Here is a 22,155-nt window from a genome sequence, read left to right as displayed (position 1 = left end):
TAACCATGAGTTTGAGCATATGTGGATCATATGAGTTTCTATGAGTTTTGTTGTTGCTTTTGGGGTTTGAGCTAGTTTTTAGGCCCCTATTTGCATGAGATATGTTATATGTTAGTTGAGAAGTGTTGGTATGCATGTTATGGGCGTTTGATAGGAGTTTGGAGGCTGAGAGCATGAGTTGTGCTCGGATTCTGCCTTTCTGAAGAATCCAGGTTCGGCCGCCGAAGCAAGGTTCGGCCGCCGAACCCCTTGTGGAGGCAGTTTCGGCTGCCAAACCTTGCCCCCGAAAGCTAGGCTTTCGGTTTAGAAAGGGACGTTCGGCCGCCGAAAGAGGGAGTTCGGCCGCCGAAAGTGCATGAGTTTCGTCTCTGGACGAGGCTTTCGGCCGCCGAAGGTGCCGCCGAACATGCATGAGTTTCGTCTCTGGAGAGGGGTTTCGGCCGCCGAAAGTGCCGCCGAAGGTGCCCTGTCCAGCCTTCTTTTGCCCATTTTTCCATGCATTCCTATGATGTTTTAGAGGGGTTTTGGGGAGATATTAAGAGTGATGTTTAAGTACATTTGGTCCTCATTTGAGTCCACCTGTGTAGGTGCGGACCCGAGAGACCAAGGAGGCCCACAGAGTTAGAGTTACAGAGACTGCTCAGCAGTTGACAGAGGTGAGTGGAACAGAACTTTGTTTTAAAGTTAAGGAATGTTTTAGCATGATTCATGCATCATTATGCCATGTGTATGTAGGATGCTTTGCATTGCATTAGTATTCACCAAGTTGATGCATTGCATTATTACTTGTATATGTGGATTGGACCGAGGCGACTCCAATAGCCCATAGTCTGTCATTATTGTATGTCCTGTGTGAGCTCCTTTGGGGGCCGGGCATTTTACTTGGATAAGTCCTGTGAGAGCCCTTTTTGGGTCGGGCACCATGAGTAGAGTAGTGAAAGTCCTGTGTGAGCTCCTTTGGGGGCCGGGCACTGACAGAGGGAGTTTTGGGGTCATGTCCAATCTGAGCTGTGAAATGTTTGTGCAGTGACGCATTTCATTATAGCATATTTTAAATGTTTTTATGGTTTCCGCTCACTGGGCTTTAGCAGCTCATCCCTCTCCCTAACCCCATTTTTCAGGGCCTCAGAGAAGAGAAAGAGAAAGAGAAAGCAAGGGTAAAAGTATATGTAATAGCATAGAATAGTGGACATGATTATTATGATAATGATGTACAGTACAGAGTTCATGTAATGTATAGTAAAGATGTAATAGCAAGTTATGTATGGAGCTATAGAATTGTGCTTGGCCCTAGTGTATGTTTATCCCTTTGCACATGATCATTTTATGTTTAGCTAAGCTTGGTGCATGGTAGTTTTTCTATCTCTGTAGTTACTGTATGGTACCATAGTAGGTATCACTCTCTGAGTGCATACAGACAGAGCATGCATAGTTCCAGCTTAGTGTATGAGAAAGTTTTATAGAAAAGAAAGAGAAAAGTTTCAAGAAAAGAAAAGTTAGAAAAAAAAAAGAGAAAGTAACAGTTCAGTTTTAAGTGTAAGGTTGATCATGTATGGGATGTATCAGGTACACAGAGTTCACAGTAGGCTTACTACGGGTCCCGGCGGCCTTAAGCCGATCTGGATCCTAGTGCCGGTGGCGGTCCGGTAAGCGGGCTGTTACAGGAACAATGAGATGGCTCATGAAAATATGCAGAAGCCCGGGACCTTAATCCATAAACTTGACCATTTTTCTACCCGCCAACAGCTTCGTAGTAAAGCTGGGCCTCATTTATGGGTGTCGGCTCATTGCTTCCCTCCTGTTGCTGCCTCCTTTAGTTGTATGTATTTATCCTGCATTATAAATTTAAAATAACGTACTAGTAAAACGATTTAAGTACATCAAAATTGTTTATAACTACATTTATTATCAACTTACATAAATAGCTTTTGACCTAGCATCAACAAACTCCTTCGTCCCCTTTCTCTTATGTGTGGCCTCGAAAAGCTCATGAGGATGTGGTTCTCTTCCTAGTCTTTCTCTCTATTACCAAGTATAAGAATGATAACAATTAGCATCGCAAAAAAATATTTATAACAAAATAAATATTAACGGGATTACTAATACCATCCTTTGCTGGTGGGTATACTGTGAAACTGATTCGCAAACGTGCCTGGAAATGCCAGATCCTGCCTCTCCAGCCTCACTGCGCCTATTGGTAGAAAACTTGTCACACTTCTCTTTATATTCAGAAGTGTTCCAAGTTTCCTGCCACTTCCTCAAAACAGAATCAAGTGTAGCCAGATTCTTCGTCTTCCCTTTCCTGATTTCACACATTAAGCCCATGTATCTCTCAGCAGCCTTTTTCTGCCATGCAATTTTGACCAAGCTGTCAATTGCTTGGTCCCATAGGAAGTATTTGTGCAAAAAGATTAAAGTATATGAGTAGTTAGTAATTACACATTTCATATTATAGCTCAAAATGCTTAAAGAATTATGTTTCACCTTGAATTCCTGCCAATAAAACTCCTTAGTGTCACTTGGCATTGTCTTCCAACAGTATCCTTCCGCGACCAATCTTTCTTTTATTATCAGAGTAATCCTGCGACTGCACATCTCCGACGGATGTAAACTACATGAACAATAGTAAGTTAGTATAGAGAAACATTAAAATTAATCGTAATTAAGAAATAATTAATTATTACTTGTTATTAATAAGTGAAATGGTCTGTCGGAATGACTGTGTGCCGCCTACTCAATATCTATTTTGTGTTCTTCTGTATATCTCTCTTTCATACTTGTTATCTTAAAGTGCAATGGATCAAAATTTCATTCGTTGTAATTTATTATTGGAGTTTGATAAAAATATTGAATTTGATATTATATATTTGATAAGAACATTGAATCTTGCCCGATCACGATCAAAGAAGAATGAAGAAGAAGTGAAGTGGGTATTTTTCTCATTTTACACTCTATTAATAGAAAATTCATAAAATTTTAAACGAAAGGACTTTAAGTTGGGTAAATTTAAAATTCAGGAGTTTAAGTATTTAGTTTAAAAAATATAAAAACTAATTTATTAATTATACTAAAATTTAGGGATTGAAATAAAATTTATCTTTATTATTATCATTTTAGTGCAATCATGATGGAATTATTAATAAAAATGACATGCATATAAAAAAATATATTTTTTGAATATATATATATATATATATCAATTATAAAGTGATAGATAGTTGTACTAATAAAACTATTTTAATTCTTATAGATTCATTAATAATTTTTAGAGTAACATATTATTATTTGGTGTTATTACTCTTCTTGTATATGTTTGGTGCTATGTGCTTGCATTTATTTATTTTTTGTTATAGTAGCTATTAGAAAAAAGAAACATAAGATTTAGAATTTAAAAAAAAAAAAAATATGAGAAGGCCCATATGAATCATAGAAAAGGCTATAAACATAATCTATAATATTTAAAATTGTGGGATATTTTATTAAATTAAGGCTTTTTGCCTTTTGAAGGTAAAAAAAAAAAAATTATTTCTTATACCATAGTCTGAGAAAAAATATTTTTTGAATCACATGGCTTTAAAAGTGCGGTGTTAATTTTTTTAATATAAAATATTATTTACAAATGATTATTCTTTTAAAAAAATATTTTAAAAAAAAAATTAATTGTTATCACAATTTTTAAAATGCAGTCATGTGAATGCTTACAAAGAATCTCTAAAAGCGGAGAGTGTGGTCTGATGGCACTTTTGAAACAGTAATAGTGAAGTATTTTTTACTGCACTTTACGAGTAGGGCTGTAAATGAGTCAAGCTATTCGTGAGCTACTCGAGGCTCGACTCGATAAAAGCTCGACCGAGCTCGGCTCGTTTTTTAAACGAGCCAAGCTCGAGCTCAATTTTGAGGCTCGTCACTTAAACGAGCTGAGCTTGAGCTCCATAGTATTCGGCTCGTTAAGGCTCGCGAGCTGGCTCGTTTTTAGGCTCGCGAGCAGGCTCGTTGAGAAGACTCACGAGCAGACTCGTTAAATAGGCTCGTGAGTAATATTGTTTAAATAAATTTGTGAACCAATTCGTTAAATAAATTTATGAACAAGTTCATATATTATTAAAAAAATAAAAATAACTATAAAGTTATAAAATTTAAATTATTATAAATACTTGAAAATTATAGTATTGAAAATTACAAATAACTAAGATGAATTATTATAATTAATATTCTTTAAAATTAAATTATAAAAATCTTTTGTATATAATTATTATAATAAGATTCCATAAAATTAATGTATAATCACAAATAATTAATATTAATTATTATAATAAGTATTCTTTAAAATTGTAGTACTACATGATAAATTGAGTTGTAAAAATTATATACATTTTAAAATTAAAGTATAATTATAAAAAAAAATTTGTATATAATTAAGCATACAATATAAAAGATGATAATAATTATCAAAGTCTATTAATAATAATTAATTAAGGTTATATGGATGTTGAAGTTGAAATTCAAGTTAATTAATTGAACAAACATGAAGATGATTATGAAGATAATTAAATTATATTAGCTTGTTTCAACTGTTGGAAGTTGGAATCAACTTTATTCGTTTAATATTAAACTTTGTGTGTAATCTAATTTTATTATGTTGTTGAATTTATATTTATTTGTGTTATTTTAGTTATAAATTGTGTTACGTAATTTTTTTTATTTACTATTTTTTTATATTATTTAAATTAATGATGATTAAAAACTGATTAAAGTGTAATTATTAATTCGAGCTCGAGCCTAAACTTGAGCTCAAACCAAACTTTTTAATTTTGAGCTCGGTCTCGAGCTTTTTTAACGAGTTTCTTAATCGAGCTTTCCGAATTCGAGCTCGAGTTTTATTAACGAGCTTCTTAATCGAGCTTTTCGAGCTCGAGCTCGAGTTAGGCTCGTTATTAAATCGAACGAGCCTTTCACGAGTCGAGCTCGAATCGAGCTCGATTATAATATTTAATTCTCGAGCCGAGCTCGAATCAAATATTAGAGCTCGAGTCGAGCTCGAGCTCGAGCTCGAGCTTCCAAACTTTTTTAATAAACGAGCTTGAGCTTTACAAAGCTCGGCTCGGCTCGGCTCGATTACACCCCTATTTACGAGTGGAGAGATTTACGATTTAGTTTTTAAATATTATTATTATTAATAAATTAATTTTTATATTTTTAAAAATTTATTAAAACATACTTATATTTTCTTTCCGTCAACGAAATAGTTCTTCCATCCTCTTTTCTGTTAAAATTAGATAAAGGAAGACTGAGAAAATTTTTAAAATCCAATTTTACCTTCAAATAAAACCCCTTAATTAATCTTTAGATATTGCTATTATTAATAAGTCAGTCTCTACATTTGCAAAAATCTATTAAAACATTTTTATCTTTTTTCATATCTATTAAAACGTAATTATCATTTCTTTTCGTCAATAAAATATTCCCTATCTTTTCTCATATCTATTAAAACGTCCTTATCGTTTCTTTCCGTCAACGAAATAGTCCCTCCTCATCGTTTCTTTCCGTCAACGAAATTGTCCCTTCCTATATTTTTATAAATCTATTAAAACGTACTTATCTTTTTTCATATCTATTAAAACATTCTTATCCTTTCTTTTTGTTAACGAAATAGTCCCTATCTTTTCTCACATCTATTAAAATGTCCTTATCGTTTCTTTCCGTCAATGAAATAGTCCCTCCTCCTCCTCCTCCTCCCCCTCCTCCTCAAAAAGGAAGAAGATTATGATGATGATGTCATAGAATCGGGCCAGGGCTTAGATGGAATTGTGAAGCATGGTTATGGGCTCAGGAAGAGAGGTGTCATTGGGCCAAAGAACAAGGCTTAATCTATCCATTTTGTTATTTACCATTTATGCTTTTAGTTGTTATTTACTTAATGAGCTGATGGAATATTCCTAGCTGTCAAGTTAGTTAGTAATATGATTATATATGAGTCAGTACTGAACGGCATTGTCAGTTTTTTGGATGAATACAATTATTCTCTTTTCTCATCTCAAATTCTTATCTTAATTTCTTCTCTCTCTTTTCTCTTTCTTTGTAACAGCCCGCTTACCGGACCATCACCGGCACTAGGATCCAGATCGGCTTAAGGCCGCCGGGACCCGTAGTAAGCCACCTGTAAACTCTGTGTACCTGATAAATCCCATACATGATCACACTTAAACTTAAAACTGTTACTTACTCTTCTCTATTATAATTTTTTTTTCTTTCTTTGCTTGACTATCTTTTCTTTTCTTGAAACTTTTCTCATCAACTAAGCCTGGACTATGCATGCTCTGTCTGTATGCACTCGAAGAGTGATACCTGCTATGGTACCATACAGTAACTACAGAGATAGAAATACTACCATGCACCAAGCCTAGCTCATCATACATTATCTCAATCATAAAAGGATCATGTACAAAGGGATAAACATACACTAGGGCCAAGCACAATACTCTAATACTCTATATAACTTGCTTTTACATCATTTCTATACATTACATAAACTCTGTACTGTACATTATTATCATGTCCACTATTCTATACTATTACATATGCTTTTACCCTTGCTTTCTCTTTCTCTTTCTCTTCTCTGAGGCCCTGAAAAATGGGGTTAGGGAGAGGGATGAGCTACTAAAGCCCAGTGAGCGGAAACCATAAAAACATTTAAAATATGCTATAATGAAATGCATCACTGCACAAACATTTCACAGCTCAGATTGGACATGACCCCAAAACTCCCTCTGTCGGTGCCCGGCCCCCAAAGGAGCTCACACAGGTCTTTCACTAACTACTCAGGGTGCCCGACCCTATAAGGGCTCTCACAGGACTCATCCAAGTTAAATGCCCGGCCCCAAAGGAGCTCACACAGGACATACAATGACAGACTTATGGGCTATTGGAGTCGCCTCGGTCCAATCCACATCAACAAATAATAATGCAATGCCTCAACTTGGTGAATACTAATGCAAAGCATCCTACATAAACATGGCAGTAATGATGCATGAATCATGCTAAAACATTCATTAATTTAAAACAAAGTTCTGTTCCACTCACCTCTGTCAACTGCTGAGCAGTCGCTGTAACTCTAACTCTGTGGGCCTCCTTGGTCTCTCGGGTCCGTACCTACACAGGTGGACTCAAATGAGGACCAAACTTACTTAAACATAACTCTTAATATCTCCCCAAAACCCCTCTAAAACATCATAAGCATGCATGACAAAATGGGCAAAGGAAGGCTGGTCAGTGCACTTTCGGCGGCTGGTTCGGCGGCCGAAACCTCCCTCCAGAGACGAAACTCATGCATGTTCGGCGGCACCTTCGGCGGCCGAAAGCCTCGTCCAGAGACGAAACTCATGCACTTTCGGCGGCCGAACTCCCTCTTTCGGCGGCCGAAAGTCTCTTTCTCACCCAAAAGCCTAGCTTTCGGGGGCAAGGTTTGGCAGCCGAAACTGCCTCCACAAGGGGTTCGGCGGCCGAACCTTGCTTCGGCGGCCGAACCTGGATTCTCCAGAAAGGCAGAATCCCGACCCAACTCAGGGTTCCAGCCTCCAAAAACCTATAAAACACCCATAACATGCATACCAACACTTCTCAACTAGCACATAACATATCTCATGCATATAGGGGTCTATAAACTAACTCAAACCCCTAAAACAACATCAAATAGCATATGCTCAACATATGCTCAACTCAAAGCTCCACCAACAACTAACCCATAAAACTCTCTAAAAACTCTTAAAACTTACTTTAAACATAAGGGGAGGTGAGGATCCATGCTTACCTCGTGAAGAACGAGAGGATTGCTGGTCCAAACTTGGAGATGTGGTGGAAAACTACTCAAAGTCTCCAAGTTGCTCAACTTTGCTTCCTTTTGCTCAAATCTCTAAAACAAAGCTTAAAACATGTTAAAACATGCAAGATTTGAGGAAAACATGAGAAACACACCAAGGAGAGCTTGAACCCACCTTTGACCCAAAAACAGAGTGTTTAACACTCAAGTCTCGGGCAAAGGGGCTTTTGTGGTGGCCAACCGACTCTTCCTTCGGCGGCCTAACGTGCATGCAAAACCATGCAACTTTCGGCGGCCGAACTTCACCTTCGGCGGCCGAACCTGGCTTTTGTCCCCTTGGCCTTTTCATTTCAAGACTCACTTGGCTTAACTCCAAAAACATGCAATCATGATAAAAACACTTTAAAAACATCTTAAAAACCTTTCTTATACCCTTAGGGCAAGCTCCGACATCCTCGAATCCCGACGTCCAACGGAAAATCCGCCGGAACGTAGGAATTTCGATACCGGGGTCTAGCCGGGTATTACATTCTCCCCCCCTTAAGAACATTCGTCCCCGAATGTTCCTCTCTATCTCAAACATACTCAAAACATAACATAAAGCACATAAAGAACAAAAGAATCTAGAACTAACCTCAAAAGAGATGGGGGTACTGTCGGAGCATAGACTCCCTTGTCTCCCAGGTGCACTCTTCGATATTATGGTGGTTCCAGAGGATTTTCACCATCGGGATCTCCTTGTTCCTTAGCTTTCTGATCTGGGTGTCAATGATCCGCACTGGTTGTTCTACATACGTGAGATCACCTAGGATCTCCACATCTGGTTCGCTAAGAACCTTACTCGGATCTGACACAAACTTCCTTAGCATCGAAACATGGAAGACTGGATGGATTCTTTCCATAGACATAGGCAAATCAAGCTTATACGACACATTTCCGACCTTTTGCACAATCTCAAAAGGTCCAATGTACCGCGGAGCCAACTTACCTTTCCTCCCAAAACGAACCACCCCTTTTATTGGAGACACCTTTAATAAGACCAGATCCCCCTCCTCAAACTCTATGTGCTTTCTGCGAACGTCTGCATAGCTCTTCTGCCGACTAACAGCAGTCTTGAGCCTCTCTCTGATAATGGGCACCACCCTGTTCGTGATCTCTACTAACTCAGGCCCTGCTAGGGACCTTTCTCCAACTTCTTCCCAACAAACTGGTGACCTGCACTTCCTCCCATACAGAGCTTCATATGGGGCCATCCCTATGCTAGCATGATGGCTATTGTTGTAGGCAAACTCCACTAAGGGTAGATGCTGCCTCCAAGATCCGCCAAAATCTAGCACACACATTCGAAGCATATCTTCTATGGTCTGGATGGTCCTCTCTGACTGTCCGTCAGTCTGTGGATGGAAAGCAGTGCTGAAATCTAATCTTGTGCCCATAGCCTCTTGCAGACTTCGCCAAAACCTGGAGGTAAACTGGGGTCCTCTGTCAGACACTATAGAAACAGGAGCCCCATGCAACCTCACAACTTCCTCAAGATACACCTGCGCTAGCTTGTCCACAGAGTAGCCACTCCTGACAGGAATGAAGTGAGCAGATTTCGTCAGTCTATCCACAATCACCCATATGGAGTCTAGTCTGTTGGACGTCGCCGGTAAGCCCACTACAAAATCCATGGCTATGTTCTCCCATTTCCATTCTGGAATCGGCAGTGGGTTAAGCATTCCAGCCGGCTTCTGGTGTTCTAGCTTCACCCTTTGACATATCTCGCAGGCTGACACAAACTGTGCCACTTCTCTCTTCATTGCTGGCCACCAATAAACTTTCTTCAGATCTTGATACATCTTGGTGGCTCCAGGGTGAATGCTATATCGCGCATTATGAGCTTCTCTCATAATGTCTCCTTTCAAACTGATGTCATCTGGTACACATAGTCTATTCCCGTAGCGGAGAATCCCTTGGTCGTCGAATCTGAACTCTTCGCTCTTGCCTGACTGAACAGTCCTGGCAATTTTGACCAACTCTGGATCCTCATGTTGTTTCTGAGCCACCTGCTCCAGAAACACGGGTGTAACTTTCATCTGTGCAATCAAAGCACCTGTACCAGTTACCTCTAACTGTAGCCCTTCCTCAACTAACCTGTAGAAGTCCTTCACCACCGGCCTCCTCTCTGCTGTAATGTGAGCTAAACTGCCTAGTGATTTCCGGCTTAAGGCATCGGCTACAACATTTGCCTTTCCCGGATGATACTGGATCCTGCAATCATAATCACTAAGCAATTCCACCCACCGTCTCTGCCTCAAGTTTAACTCTCTCTGACTCAGGATGTGCTGTAGGCTCTTATGATCTGTAAAGATCTCACATTTCACCCCATAGAGGTAATGCCTCCACATCTTGAGTGCAAAGATAACAGCTGCCATCTCAAGATCGTGTGTCGGATAGTTCAGCTCGTGCTTCTTCAGCTGTCTAGAAGCATAAGCGATTACTCGGTCATTCTGCATTAACACACAACCTAATCCCACTCGGGATGCATCACAGTACACTGTGAAGTCCTCATCACTAGTAGGCAGAGCTAACACCGGTGCTGAAGTTAATCTTCTCTTTAGCTCTTCGAAACTCTCTTCACATTGGTCAGACCATGTGAATCTCTGGTTCTTTCTGGTTAATCTGGTCATAGGAGCCGCTATCTTGGAGAAGTCCTGAACGAACCTCCTGTAGTAACCTGCCAAACCCAAGAAACTCTTGACCTCTGTCACTGTGGTGGGTCTAGGCCAATTGGCTACAGCTTCTATCTTCTTGGGGTCCACTGCTATACCTTGATCTGACACTACATGCCCCAAGAATGAAATGCTCCTTAGCCAGAACTCACACTTGGAGAACTTGGCATATAAACCATGCTCTCTCAAGGTCTGCAGGACTATCCTCAGATGATGGGCATGCTCCTCTGCATTCCTGGAATACACCAAGATATCATCTATAAAGACAATAACAAAGTGATCCAGGTGGTCTCTGAAAACTCTGTTCATGAGATCCATAAATGCTGCAGGGGCGTTAGTCAACCCGAACGGCATCACTAAGAACTCATAATGCCCATATCTGGTCCTGAAAGCTGTCTTAGGTACATCCTCTTCCCTGATTCTCAGCTGATGATAGCCCGATCTCAGATCTATCTTAGAAAAACAACCTGCTCCTGCTAGCTGGTCGAATAGATCATCGATCCTGGGTAGAGGATACTTATTCTTGGTAGTGACTTTGTTCAACTGCCTGTAGTCGATACAAAGTCTAAGGGATCCATCCTTTTTCTTGACAAACAACACTGGAGCACCCCAGGGTGAGGTACTTGGACGGATGAAACCCTTGTCTACCAACTCCTGTAGCTGCTCTTTCAACTCCTTAAGCTCTGCTGGTGCCATCCTGTAGGGAGGAATAGAGATCGGTCTGGTCCCAGGCACTAACTCAATCTCGAACTCTATTTCCCTATCAGGTGGTAGTCCTGGAAGCTCATCTGGAAACACATCTGGAAACTCTCTGACTACGGGCACTGATCTGGGGTCCCTAACCTGACTGTCTAGCTCTCTCACATGAGCTAGATACCCCTGACATCCCCTCCGGAGCAACCTACGAGCCTGTAGGGCTGATATCAGACCTCTAGGCGTGCCCCTCCTGTCTCCTCTGAAGACAAACTCAGATCCATCCTCATCTCTGAACTTAACTACCTTGTCTCTACAGTCCAAGGTAGCACCATATGCAGATAGCCAATCCATCCCTAGAATGACGTCAAAATCTGTCAACTCTAGAACCACAAGGTCAGCTGGAAGGCATCTACCATCTATAAACACTGGACTATGTCGACAGACTGTCTCTGCCAACGATGGATCACACTTAGGGCCACTGACCCATAGGGGACACTCTAACCCAGACGTCATCAAACCCACTCTCTCTATGGCTCTGGGAGCAACAAAGGAATGTGAAGCACCAGGGTCTAACAAAGCATACACCTCAGAACACCCAATGAGAAGGTTACCTGACACCACGGTGTTAGAAGTGTTTGCCTCCTGCTGTGTCATCGTGAAAATCCGCGCCGGAGCTGACGGACCTCCACCTCTGGGACCTGCAGATGAAGAGGCTGACCCTCTCCCTCTGCCTCTGCCCTGCGTCATAACTGAAACTGGTGGCTGTGGCATGCTAGCTGGAGCTGTCTGCTGGGATGGTGCCGTGAAAGCTGCCTGAGGGCACTCACGAGCCATGTGTCCCTCCTGGCCGCACCTGTAACATCCTGTAATCCCAAAGCGACAAACTCCTCTGTGCGCTTTACCGCACCTACTACACACTGGAACCTCTGAACCTGAACTCATGCCACTGCCTAATCCCAGACCTGCTTTAATCTTGTTCCAGAACTTATTCTTCCTCGACTTCTGAGTGGAACCACTCCACTTCTTACCACTGGAAGTTGCTGCACCCTGTGAAGAGGGATCTGACTTGCCCCTACCTGGGGTCTTAGAACCAGAGGACTGTGCCGGCTGCTGTTTCACTGTACCCTGTATAATGGCACTAGCCTCCATTCTCCGTGCTAAATCCACCACGGTGTGGAAACTCTCCCTCTCGGCTGCATGGATCAAAGAGGAATACCTGGAATGCAGTTTCATAGCATACCTCCTGGCCTTTTTCTGTTCCGTATCATAGGCCTGTCCTGCATACCGCAGCAACTCCAAAAACCTGTCAGTAAACTCGTCAATACTCATATCCTCAGTCTGCTTGAGCTGCTCAAACTCTATCAGCTTTAGCTCTTTCGAACTATCTGGGAATGCCCATCCGGCAAACTCATTAGCAAACTCCTCCCAAGACATGTTATCCAACCGAGGGTCCACATAGACGCCAAACCATTCCTTCGCCTTCTTACACTTTAAAGTGAACCCTGCCATCTGAATGGCTCTGGTATCATCTGCCCCTAGCTCATCTGCTATCATCTTGACTGCTTTAATGTACTCAAACGGATCATCTCCTGATTGGTACTTAGGAGCATCTAACTTTAGGTAATCAGTCATCTTTACCTTGCTCCTCACAGATGGGCCAGGTTGAGGTGTTTGGATAACTGGGGCTTCTGGTTGTACCACTGGTGGTGGTGGTGGAGGAGGTGCAAAACTCTCTGGTGTAGGATATGCTGGACTGGGGTAAAAAGGCGAGGGTGGATACATGGGATATGGTGGATATGGGGGGTAATACGGTGGATAAGGCATATATGTGGGATATGGGTGAAAACTAGGATAATCCGATGTACCTCCCATCGAATATCCTGGGCCCTGTGGATAGGGCTGATAGTGGGGTGGATAACCATACCCCGAGGCCTGACCGCCTCCCTGTGATGATCCCACATCCTCCTCTGTAGTGCCAACACCTAACCCTCCATCCCTCCTTGGATCCACATCCATCTCTTCCCTTGTATCACTCGATCTTCTTCTCTGTTCTGTCTCCCTCCTGCTTTCATCAAAAGACCTTCTAGGGTCTCTTGATGCTCTTTCTCTGCCTGCCCTTTGGGACATAGCTCTTGGCAAAGCAGGGGGACGCCCTTCCATACCCTCATTCTCGGGCGGAGCTCCAGTCAATCTAGCTGATCGACGGGTTCCTCTCATTTTCGCTTCTGAAAACATAACATACACTTTAGCATATGATCCATGTAAAAACATGAACCCTCAACTCATAGCATAGCATATCATAGCAAGCATTAAATGCACATGTATAACATCATGGCATTACACAGCATCAAGACAGGACTCAACATCCTATCCTAGTGGACATGATCTTCCTATTGTGCTTGCCCTCTAAAACAACCTCTTTCCGATGTGAGATATCTCTAATCCCTGAGCATCTTAGCTCAGCACACCGTACTCTAGAGGCCCTATGCTCTGATACCAATCTGTAACAGCCCGCTTACCGGACCATCACCGGCACTAGGATCCAGATCGGCTTAAGGCCGCCGGGACCCGTAGTAAGCCACCTGTAAACTCTGTGTACCTGATAAATCCCATACATGATCACACTTAAACTTAAAACTGTTACTTACTCTTCTCTATTATAATTTTTTTTTTCTTTCTTTGCTTGACTATCTTTTCTTTTCTTGAAACTTTTCTCATCAACTAAGCCTGGACTATGCATGCTCTGTCTGTATGCACTCGAAGAGTGATACCTGCTATGGTACCATACAGTAACTACAGAGATAGAAATACTACCATGCACCAAGCCTAGCTCATCATACATTATCTCAATCATAAAAGGATCATGTACAAAGGGATAAACATACACTAGGGCCAAGCACAATACTCTAATACTCTATATAACTTGCTTTTACATCATTTCTATACATTACATAAACTCTGTACTGTACATTATTATCATGTCCACTATTCTATACTATTACATATGCTTTTACCCTTGCTTTCTCTTTCTCTTTCTCTTCTCTGAGGCCCTGAAAAATGGGGTTAGGGAGAGGGATGAGCTACTAAAGCCCAGTGAGCGGAAACCATAAAAACATTTAAAATATGCTATAATGAAATGCATCACTGCACAAACATTTCACAGCTCAGATTGGACATGACCCCAAAACTCCCTCTGTCGGTGCCCGGCCCCCAAAGGAGCTCACACAGGTCTTTCACTAACTACTCAGGGTGCCCGACCCTATAAGGGCTCTCACAGGACTCATCCAAGTTAAATGCCCGGCCCCAAAGGAGCTCACACAGGACATACAATGACAGACTTATGGGCTATTGGAGTCGCCTCGGTCCAATCCACATCAACAAATAATAATGCAATGCCTCAACTTGGTGAATACTAATGCAAAGCATCCTACATAAACATGGCAGTAATGATGCATGAATCATGCTAAAACATTCATTAATTTAAAACAAAGTTCTGTTCCACTCACCTCTGTCAACTGCTGAGCAGTCGCTGTAACTCTAACTCTGTGGGCCTCCTTGGTCTCTCGGGTCCGTACCTACACAGGTGGACTCAAATGAGGACCAAACTTACTTAAACATAACTCTTAATATCTCCCCAAAACCCCTCTAAAACATCATAAGCATGCATGACAAAATGGGCAAAGGAAGGCTGGTCAGTGCACTTTCGGCGGCTGGTTCGGCGGCCGAAACCTCCCTCCAGAGACGAAACTCATGCATGTTCGGCGGCACCTTCGGCGGCCGAAAGCCTCGTCCAGAGACGAAACTCATGCACTTTCGGCGGCCGAACTCCCTCTTTCGGCGGCCGAAAGTCTCTTTCTCACCCAAAAGCCTAGCTTTCGGGGGCAAGGTTTGGCAGCCGAAACTGCCTCCACAAGGGGTTCGGCGGCCGAACCTTGCTTCGGCGGCCGAACCTGGATTCTCCAGAAAGGCAGAATCCCGACCCAACTCAGGGTTCCAGCCTCCAAAAACCTATAAAACACCCATAACATGCATACCAACACTTCTCAACTAGCACATAACATATCTCATGCATATAGGGGTCTATAAACTAACTCAAACCCCTAAAACAACATCAAATAGCATATGCTCAACATATGCTCAACTCAAAGCTCCACCAACAACTAACCCATAAAACTCTCTAAAAACTCTTAAAACTTACTTTAAACATAAGGGGAGGTGAGGATCCATGCTTACCTCGTGAAGAACGAGAGGATTGCTGGTCCAAACTTGGAGATGTGGTGGAAAACTACTCAAAGTCTCCAAGTTGCTCAACTTTGCTTCCTTTTGCTCAAATCTCTAAAACAAAGCTTAAAACATGTTAAAACATGCAAGATTTGAGGAAAACATGAGAAACACACCAAGGAGAGCTTGAACCCACCTTTGACCCAAAAACAGAGTGTTTAACACTCAAGTCTCGGGCAAAGGGGCTTTTGTGGTGGCCAACCGACTCTTCCTTCGGCGGCCTAACGTGCATGCAAAACCATGCAACTTTCGGCGGCCGAACTTCACCTTCGGCGGCCGAACCTGGCTTTTGTCCCCTTGGCCTTTTCATTTCAAGACTCACTTGGCTTAACTCCAAAAACATGCAATCATGATAAAAACACTTTAAAAACATCTTAAAAACCTTTCTTATACCCTTAGGGCAAGCTCCGACATCCTCGAATCCCGACGTCCAACGGAAAATCCGCCGGAACGTAGGAATTTCGATACCGGGGTCTAGCCGGGTATTACATTCTTGTTCTACAATTCTTCTTAATTTACAAATCTATAACAGTGGTATCAAAGCTTAGTTGCTTAATTTCTACCATTAAGCAATCGATCCGGGACTATTACAATGACAATCAAGGAATTAGAAACCCAATTTCAACAATTATCTGCTAATCTCGCTGAACAGTCTACAATCATGAAGCAAGTAGTGGAGAATCAGCAACGATCAACCAAACGGATGGAAGATCTTGAATCCAAGTTCACGTTATTGATGGATCAAATCTCGCAAAATAGAGACTCACCTGCTGCTGTTACCGTTAACACAATAGCTTCAGGATCTGAGATTCAATCCAATACAGGTAAAGGAATTTTACCTACACCCAAAACAACCGACAAAGGAGGATACAGCCCGACCTCTACAAAGGGTAGCTACTCCTCTAAGGGAGCAAAAATGCCCAAGGTGGAAATCCCAGATTTTAATGGTGAGAACCCAAGGAACTTTATTCGGAAATGTGAAAAATACTTTCGGTTTTATAGTATTGCAGAAGAAGAACAGATTGAGATTGCGACGATGCGATTTGGTGATATAGCTGACAATTGGCTTCAAGGATGGGTCAGCGATCAAACCAATTCCTCATGGTCTCAGTTTTCCAAAGATTTGTGTGAAAGGTTTGGAGAGAAATCAAGCATGGAAATCGTGGCTGAGTTTAACAAACTGCAGCAGGGCGCTGAATCTGTGGTATGTTATCAAGAGAGGTTTGAGCAACTGAAGGCAATAATGCAGAAATTCAATCCTGGGCTATCGGAATCATACTTTATTTCGAGCTTTATAAGTGGGTTGAGTGAGGAACTCAGAGCTATGTTAATGGTACACAGACCAATCACCTTGAATCAGGCTTTCACTCAAGCAAAATATCAGGAGCAATCGTTTGAAGCTGTCCTTAGGAGGCATAAACTGATTCCGGGTAAGATTACTACGGGGAAGTCAAGCTATCCTATCAGTTTTCCATCGCCAAAACCCACAATCCTGCAACCGAAAGAAGAAACTAATAAGGATTCGGGAGGGAGGACCAATACATGGGAACAAAGAAAAGCTGCCGGGTTATGTTTTAAATGTGGTGATAGGTTCAGCCCTGGACATCAGTGCAAGAACAAGACGCTCTTGGCTATGGAAGCCAATATAGATGACATTGTTCAAGAAGAACTTACCTGTGAGGAAACCGAAGGAGAAAATCTCAAAGGAGAACTGTCACTCGCAGCGGTAACAGGTCAGAAATCGCCCAATACGCTGAGGATCAAGGGAAACATTCATGGAGTTCCTGTGGTAATCTTGTTAGACACGGGCAGCACCCATAGTTTCATGAATGCTGGGATAGCTGCGAGAGTGCAGGCAGCTATTGTCACGACAGCTACTCTTTCGGTCACAGTAGCTAATGGAGAACAAATACTCAGCCAAACAGTATGTCAGGGAATGAAATGGAATATGCAGGGACAGGAGTACGCCTTTGATTTACGGGTTCTTACAGTGGTTGGGTATGATATTGTATTAGGAGTGGATTGGATGATCATGTATAATCCTTTGCTTTTTGATTTTGTGGGCATGACTCTTACTTTCAACAGAGATGGGAATGAGGTTAAATTACAGGGCATCCAAGACCAAGGAGAGCTGCATTGTGTGAGTGGGAAGAAGATGACAAGGCTTATCAAAGAAGGGGGAGCGTTACTACCTGCTCAGCTATTCTCCATCAAAATTACAGAACCCACGGTGGAAAATCAGTTGAACACCGGAATAGCAGAACCAGTTCAGGCATTATTGCAGCAATATGAGACCATTTTCGCAACACCTACGGCTCTGCCTCCGGAAAGATCACATGACCATGCTATTAATCTCCTGCCCAACACAAAACCTGTTAACATCAGACCTTATCACCACAACTATTTTCAGAAAACGGAAATAGAAAAACAGGTAAAAGAAATGCTCAACACTGGAGTGATTCAATGTAGTCACAGTCCTTTCGCTTCTCCAGTCCTGTTAGTTAAGAAGAAAGATGGAACTTGGCGTTTTTGCGTGGATTATAGACAATTGAATGAGATGACAGTCAAAGATAAATTTCCAATACCTGTCATAGATGATCTACTGGATGAATTAAATGGAGCAAGATTCTTCAGCAAAATCGACTTGCGAGCCGGTTACCATCAAATTCGAGTAAGAGTGGAAGATGTTTACAAAACAGCATTCCGAACTCATCATGGGCACTACGAATTTAAGGTAATGCCTTTCGGCTTGACTAATGCTCCTGCTACCTTCCAATCCTTGATGAACCAAATCTTTGAGCCTTATTTGAGGCAGTTTATTCTAGTCTTCTTCGATGATATTTTGATATATAGCAGAACTCTTGAGGAGCACTTAAACCATCTAAAGAAAGTCTTTGACATACTTAGTGAACACAAGTTGTTTGCCAAACAGTCAAAATGTTCCTTTGCTCAGACTAGAGTTGAATACTTGGGTCATGTAATTGATGAAAACGGTGTACACACAGACCCCAGTAAAATAGAGGTTATGCAGAATTGGCCAGTACCAACAAATCTCAAGAGTTTGAGGGGATTTTTGGGGTTAACGGGCTACTATCGGAAGTTCATCTATCAGTATGGGGCTATAGCTAGGCCATTGACCAATCTTCTCAAGAAAGACGCGTTTGAATGGTCGAATGAAGCACAACAGGCTTTTGTTGAACTGAAGAAGGCTATGGGTTCAGCACCAGTTTTAGCTCTTCCTGACTTTGCTAAAACGTTCGTGCTTGAGACTGATGCAAGCAGTACTGGTATTGGCGCGGTTCTAATGCAAGACGGTAGGCCGATAGCATTTATGAGCAAACCATTGAGCCAACGAAATCAGGGGCTGTCCATTTATGAAAAAGAATTGTTAGCCATCATACAAGCCGTGCAGAAGTGGAGGCACTATCTTGATTGTGGAGAGTTCATAATTAAGACCGATCAAGAGGCAATCAAGCACCTGTTGTCCCAGCGACTACACACCTACATCCAACAAAAAGGGATTACTAAGCTTCTCGGTTTGAACTACAAAATCTGTTATAAGAAAGGGAAAGAAAATAAGGCCGCTGATGCCCTATCAAGAAGAGACTGGACAGAAATGGGTGAAATGAACTTGCTCATCTCCACAGTGGTTCCTACTTGGGTCCAAGAGGTACTTACCAGCTATGAACACGATGAAGCTGTTAAGGAAATGATTAGAATCCTCTTAATTGATGCGGTTGCTAAGCCACATTACTCCCTGCAAGAAGGCCTGCTTTACTACAAAGGAAGATTATATATCGGTCAAGATAGTAAATTGAAAGATCAGCTGCTAAATAATGCTCACAACTCTGCATTGGGTGGGCATGCCGGTGTAGGAGGAACCCACAAGAGGTTGAGTACCTTATTTTACTGGCCTAATATGATACAATCAGTCAAGGATTGGGTGGGTAACTGCGACGTGTGTCAACGATGTAAGTCAGAACACGTAGCTTATCCTGGACTGCTACAGCCATTGCCAGTTCCCCAGTCAGCGTGGCAACACATTTCTATGGATTTCATCGAGCAACTTCCTCGCTCCAATGGCAAAGACACCATTCTGGTGGTGGTTGATAGATTTACCAAGTATGCCCATTTCGTTCCACTGCGGCATCCCTTCACAGCCCAGAGTGTAGCTCAACAGTTCTTCGACACTATTTTTAAGTTACATGGATTACCCTCCACCATTGTGTCGGATCGGGACAAGATCTTCACTAGTTTGTTTTGGCAGGAGCTCTTTAAGCTATTACAGACTAAGTTACAGTTGTCTACATCGTATCATCCGCAGACTGATGGTCAAACTGAAAGAGTTAATCAGTGCCTTGAAAACTATCTCCGATGCATGTGCTTCCATAAACCGACAGCTTGGAGTAATTGGTTGAGCCTCGCCGAATGGTGGTATAACACCAATTACCACTCCAGTCTTAAAATGACTCCATTCGAAGCTCTTTATGGGATAAAACCTCCGGTCTTCCATTTCATTTCTGATTTTCACACACCTTCTGCCGCGGCTGAGGAATTTGTTCAACAAAGGCAGCATATGACTTCCTTAATCCGAGATCAGTTACTGCTTGCTCAGAGTAGAATGAAACAGCAAGCCGATAAGGGTAGATCGGAAAGAACCTTTGAAGTTGGTGATTTCGTATACCTGAAATTACAACCATATCGGCAAAGCTCAGTCTCAGTTCGCCGAAATCTCAAATTAAGTGCTAAATATTATGGCCCATATCAGATCTTGGCAAAAATAGGAGAGGTGGCTTACCAGTTGAAGTTGCCGGAAGAAGCTAAGATCCACGACGTCTTTCATGTATCACTGCTGAAGAAAGCCGTCGGAAATCCTCTTGTGACAACTCCACTTCCCCTCTGTTCGACAGATGGCACTACTAAGGTAGAACCGGCAGGAATTCTTCAGGTGAGAGAAGTCATTCGGAATGGTCAACTGGTTAAGCAAGCACTCGTGCAATGGGTTAATCTACATCCAGATGAGAGCACATGGGAGGATTTGACTTTCCTCTATTCTCAATTTCCAGAACTTCACCTTGAGGACAAGGTGTCTCTTAAAAGGGGGAGTAATGTCATAGAATCGGGCCAGGGCTTAGATGGAATTGTGAAGCATGGTTATGGGCTCAGGAAGAGAGGTGTCATTGGGCCAAAGAACAAGGCTTAATCTATCCATTTTGTTATTTACCATTTATGCTTTTAGTTGTTATTTACTTAATGAGCTGATGGAATATTCCTAGCTGTCAAGTTAGTTAGTAATATGATTATATATGAGTCAGTACTGAACGGCATTGTCAGTTTTTTGGATGAATACAATTATTCTCTTTTCTCATCTCAAATTCTTATCTTAATTTCTTCTCTCTCTTTTCTCTTTCTTGTTCTACAATTCTTCTTAATTTACAAATCTATAACAGATGATGATGATGAAGGAGAAGAAGAAGAAGAAGAAAAAGAAGAAAAAGAAGATGATGGAGAAGAAGAAGAAGAAGAAGAAGAAGAAGAAGCAGAAGAAGAAGCAGAAGAAGAAGAAGAAGAAGAAGTAGAAGAAGAAGAAGAAGAAGAAGCAGAAGCAGAAGAAGCAGAAGAAGTAGAAGAAGAAGAAGCAGAAGCAGAAGCAAAAAAACAAGCAGAAGCAGAAGAAGAAGCAGAAGAAAGAGAAAGAATTGATGAAGAATAAAAGGAAGGAGGAGGAGGAAGAGAAGGAAAAGAAGGAGGTAATTTGGTCTTTTACTATATTTTTAATGGCAAAAATAGACGGAAGAACTATTTCGTTGACGGAAAGAAAACATAATAACGTTTTAATAGATTTCTAAAAATACAGGGACTGACTTGTTAATAATGGCAATACCTAGGGACTGACTTGTTAATAATGGCAATACCTAGGGACTAAATTGTAAATCTTCCTTAAAAGTATGGTATGTTTTTACCGCACTTTACAAGTGCAATATTTTTTTTTAATTCTTTTTTTAATCATATAAATTGTTTTAAAAAATAATAATTTTTTCTTAATTATATTTGTATAAAAAACCATTATAAATTGTTTCTAAAATTGTTATGTTTTATTTTAATTTTAAATACAAAATCAGATGCTCCACAGGAGTATGAAATTTAATGTTTCTGAATATATAGTAGTTGTATTATTATTTGTAATCTAATTTGGATGTATATTTAAAATTATATATTGTTAATTCTTAATAATATAAAATAAAATATTAAAGTTGATTTATAAGATAAATTCTAGAAAGATAAAATAAATAAAATATTTATAAATTGTGGAAAGTAATAAAAAGTAAGTTATGAAATTTACAATGATAAAGTTAATAAATATTACTAAGGATGATGCAAATGTCTTCCTATTCCACATGGATGCTCCCTCCTTCCATGTGGATGTCGAGTTTTGTATGATCGATGATTACCGCTTGTACCGTCATGTTCAGCAAAAGAATCATTAGTGGTTGAGGTCATGGGAACGTTAAGATCAAGTGCTACTAACCTAGAATGTTGTGCTTGCAGTATATTATAATGGTACAAAGATATCATTATGTGACACAAATAAATCACGATTAGATGCAATAGAAGGACCATTATTAGTTGAGGTTATAGGAACATTAT

The 22,155-nt window shown here is 41.1% G+C and overlaps 1 protein-coding gene across 1 annotated transcript; it reads right to left on the bottom strand.

The window, feature by feature from the left end:
• Nucleotides 1-1,784: 1,784 nt before the first annotated feature.
• Nucleotides 1,785-2,526, bottom strand: LOC122725262. The gene is made up of 3 exons (XM_043962295.1): nucleotides 2,107-2,526; nucleotides 1,918-2,022; nucleotides 1,785-1,832 (listed from the first exon to the last, which is right to left on the bottom strand). The coding sequence occupies exons 1-3, from the start codon at nucleotides 2,524-2,526 to the stop codon at nucleotides 1,785-1,787; spliced, it is 573 nt and encodes a 190-aa protein (XP_043818230.1).
• Between the last annotated feature and the right edge of the window lie 19,629 nt (nucleotides 2,527-22,155).

Source organism: Manihot esculenta, chromosome 12 (assembly GCF_001659605.2).
Source record: "Manihot esculenta cultivar AM560-2 chromosome 12, M.esculenta_v8, whole genome shotgun sequence".
In the NCBI taxonomy this organism is placed as follows: Eukaryota; Viridiplantae; Streptophyta; class Magnoliopsida; order Malpighiales; family Euphorbiaceae; genus Manihot; species Manihot esculenta.
The sequence above is the reverse complement of the archived record's forward strand: the minus strand, read 5'-3'. Positions and strand labels throughout refer to the sequence as shown.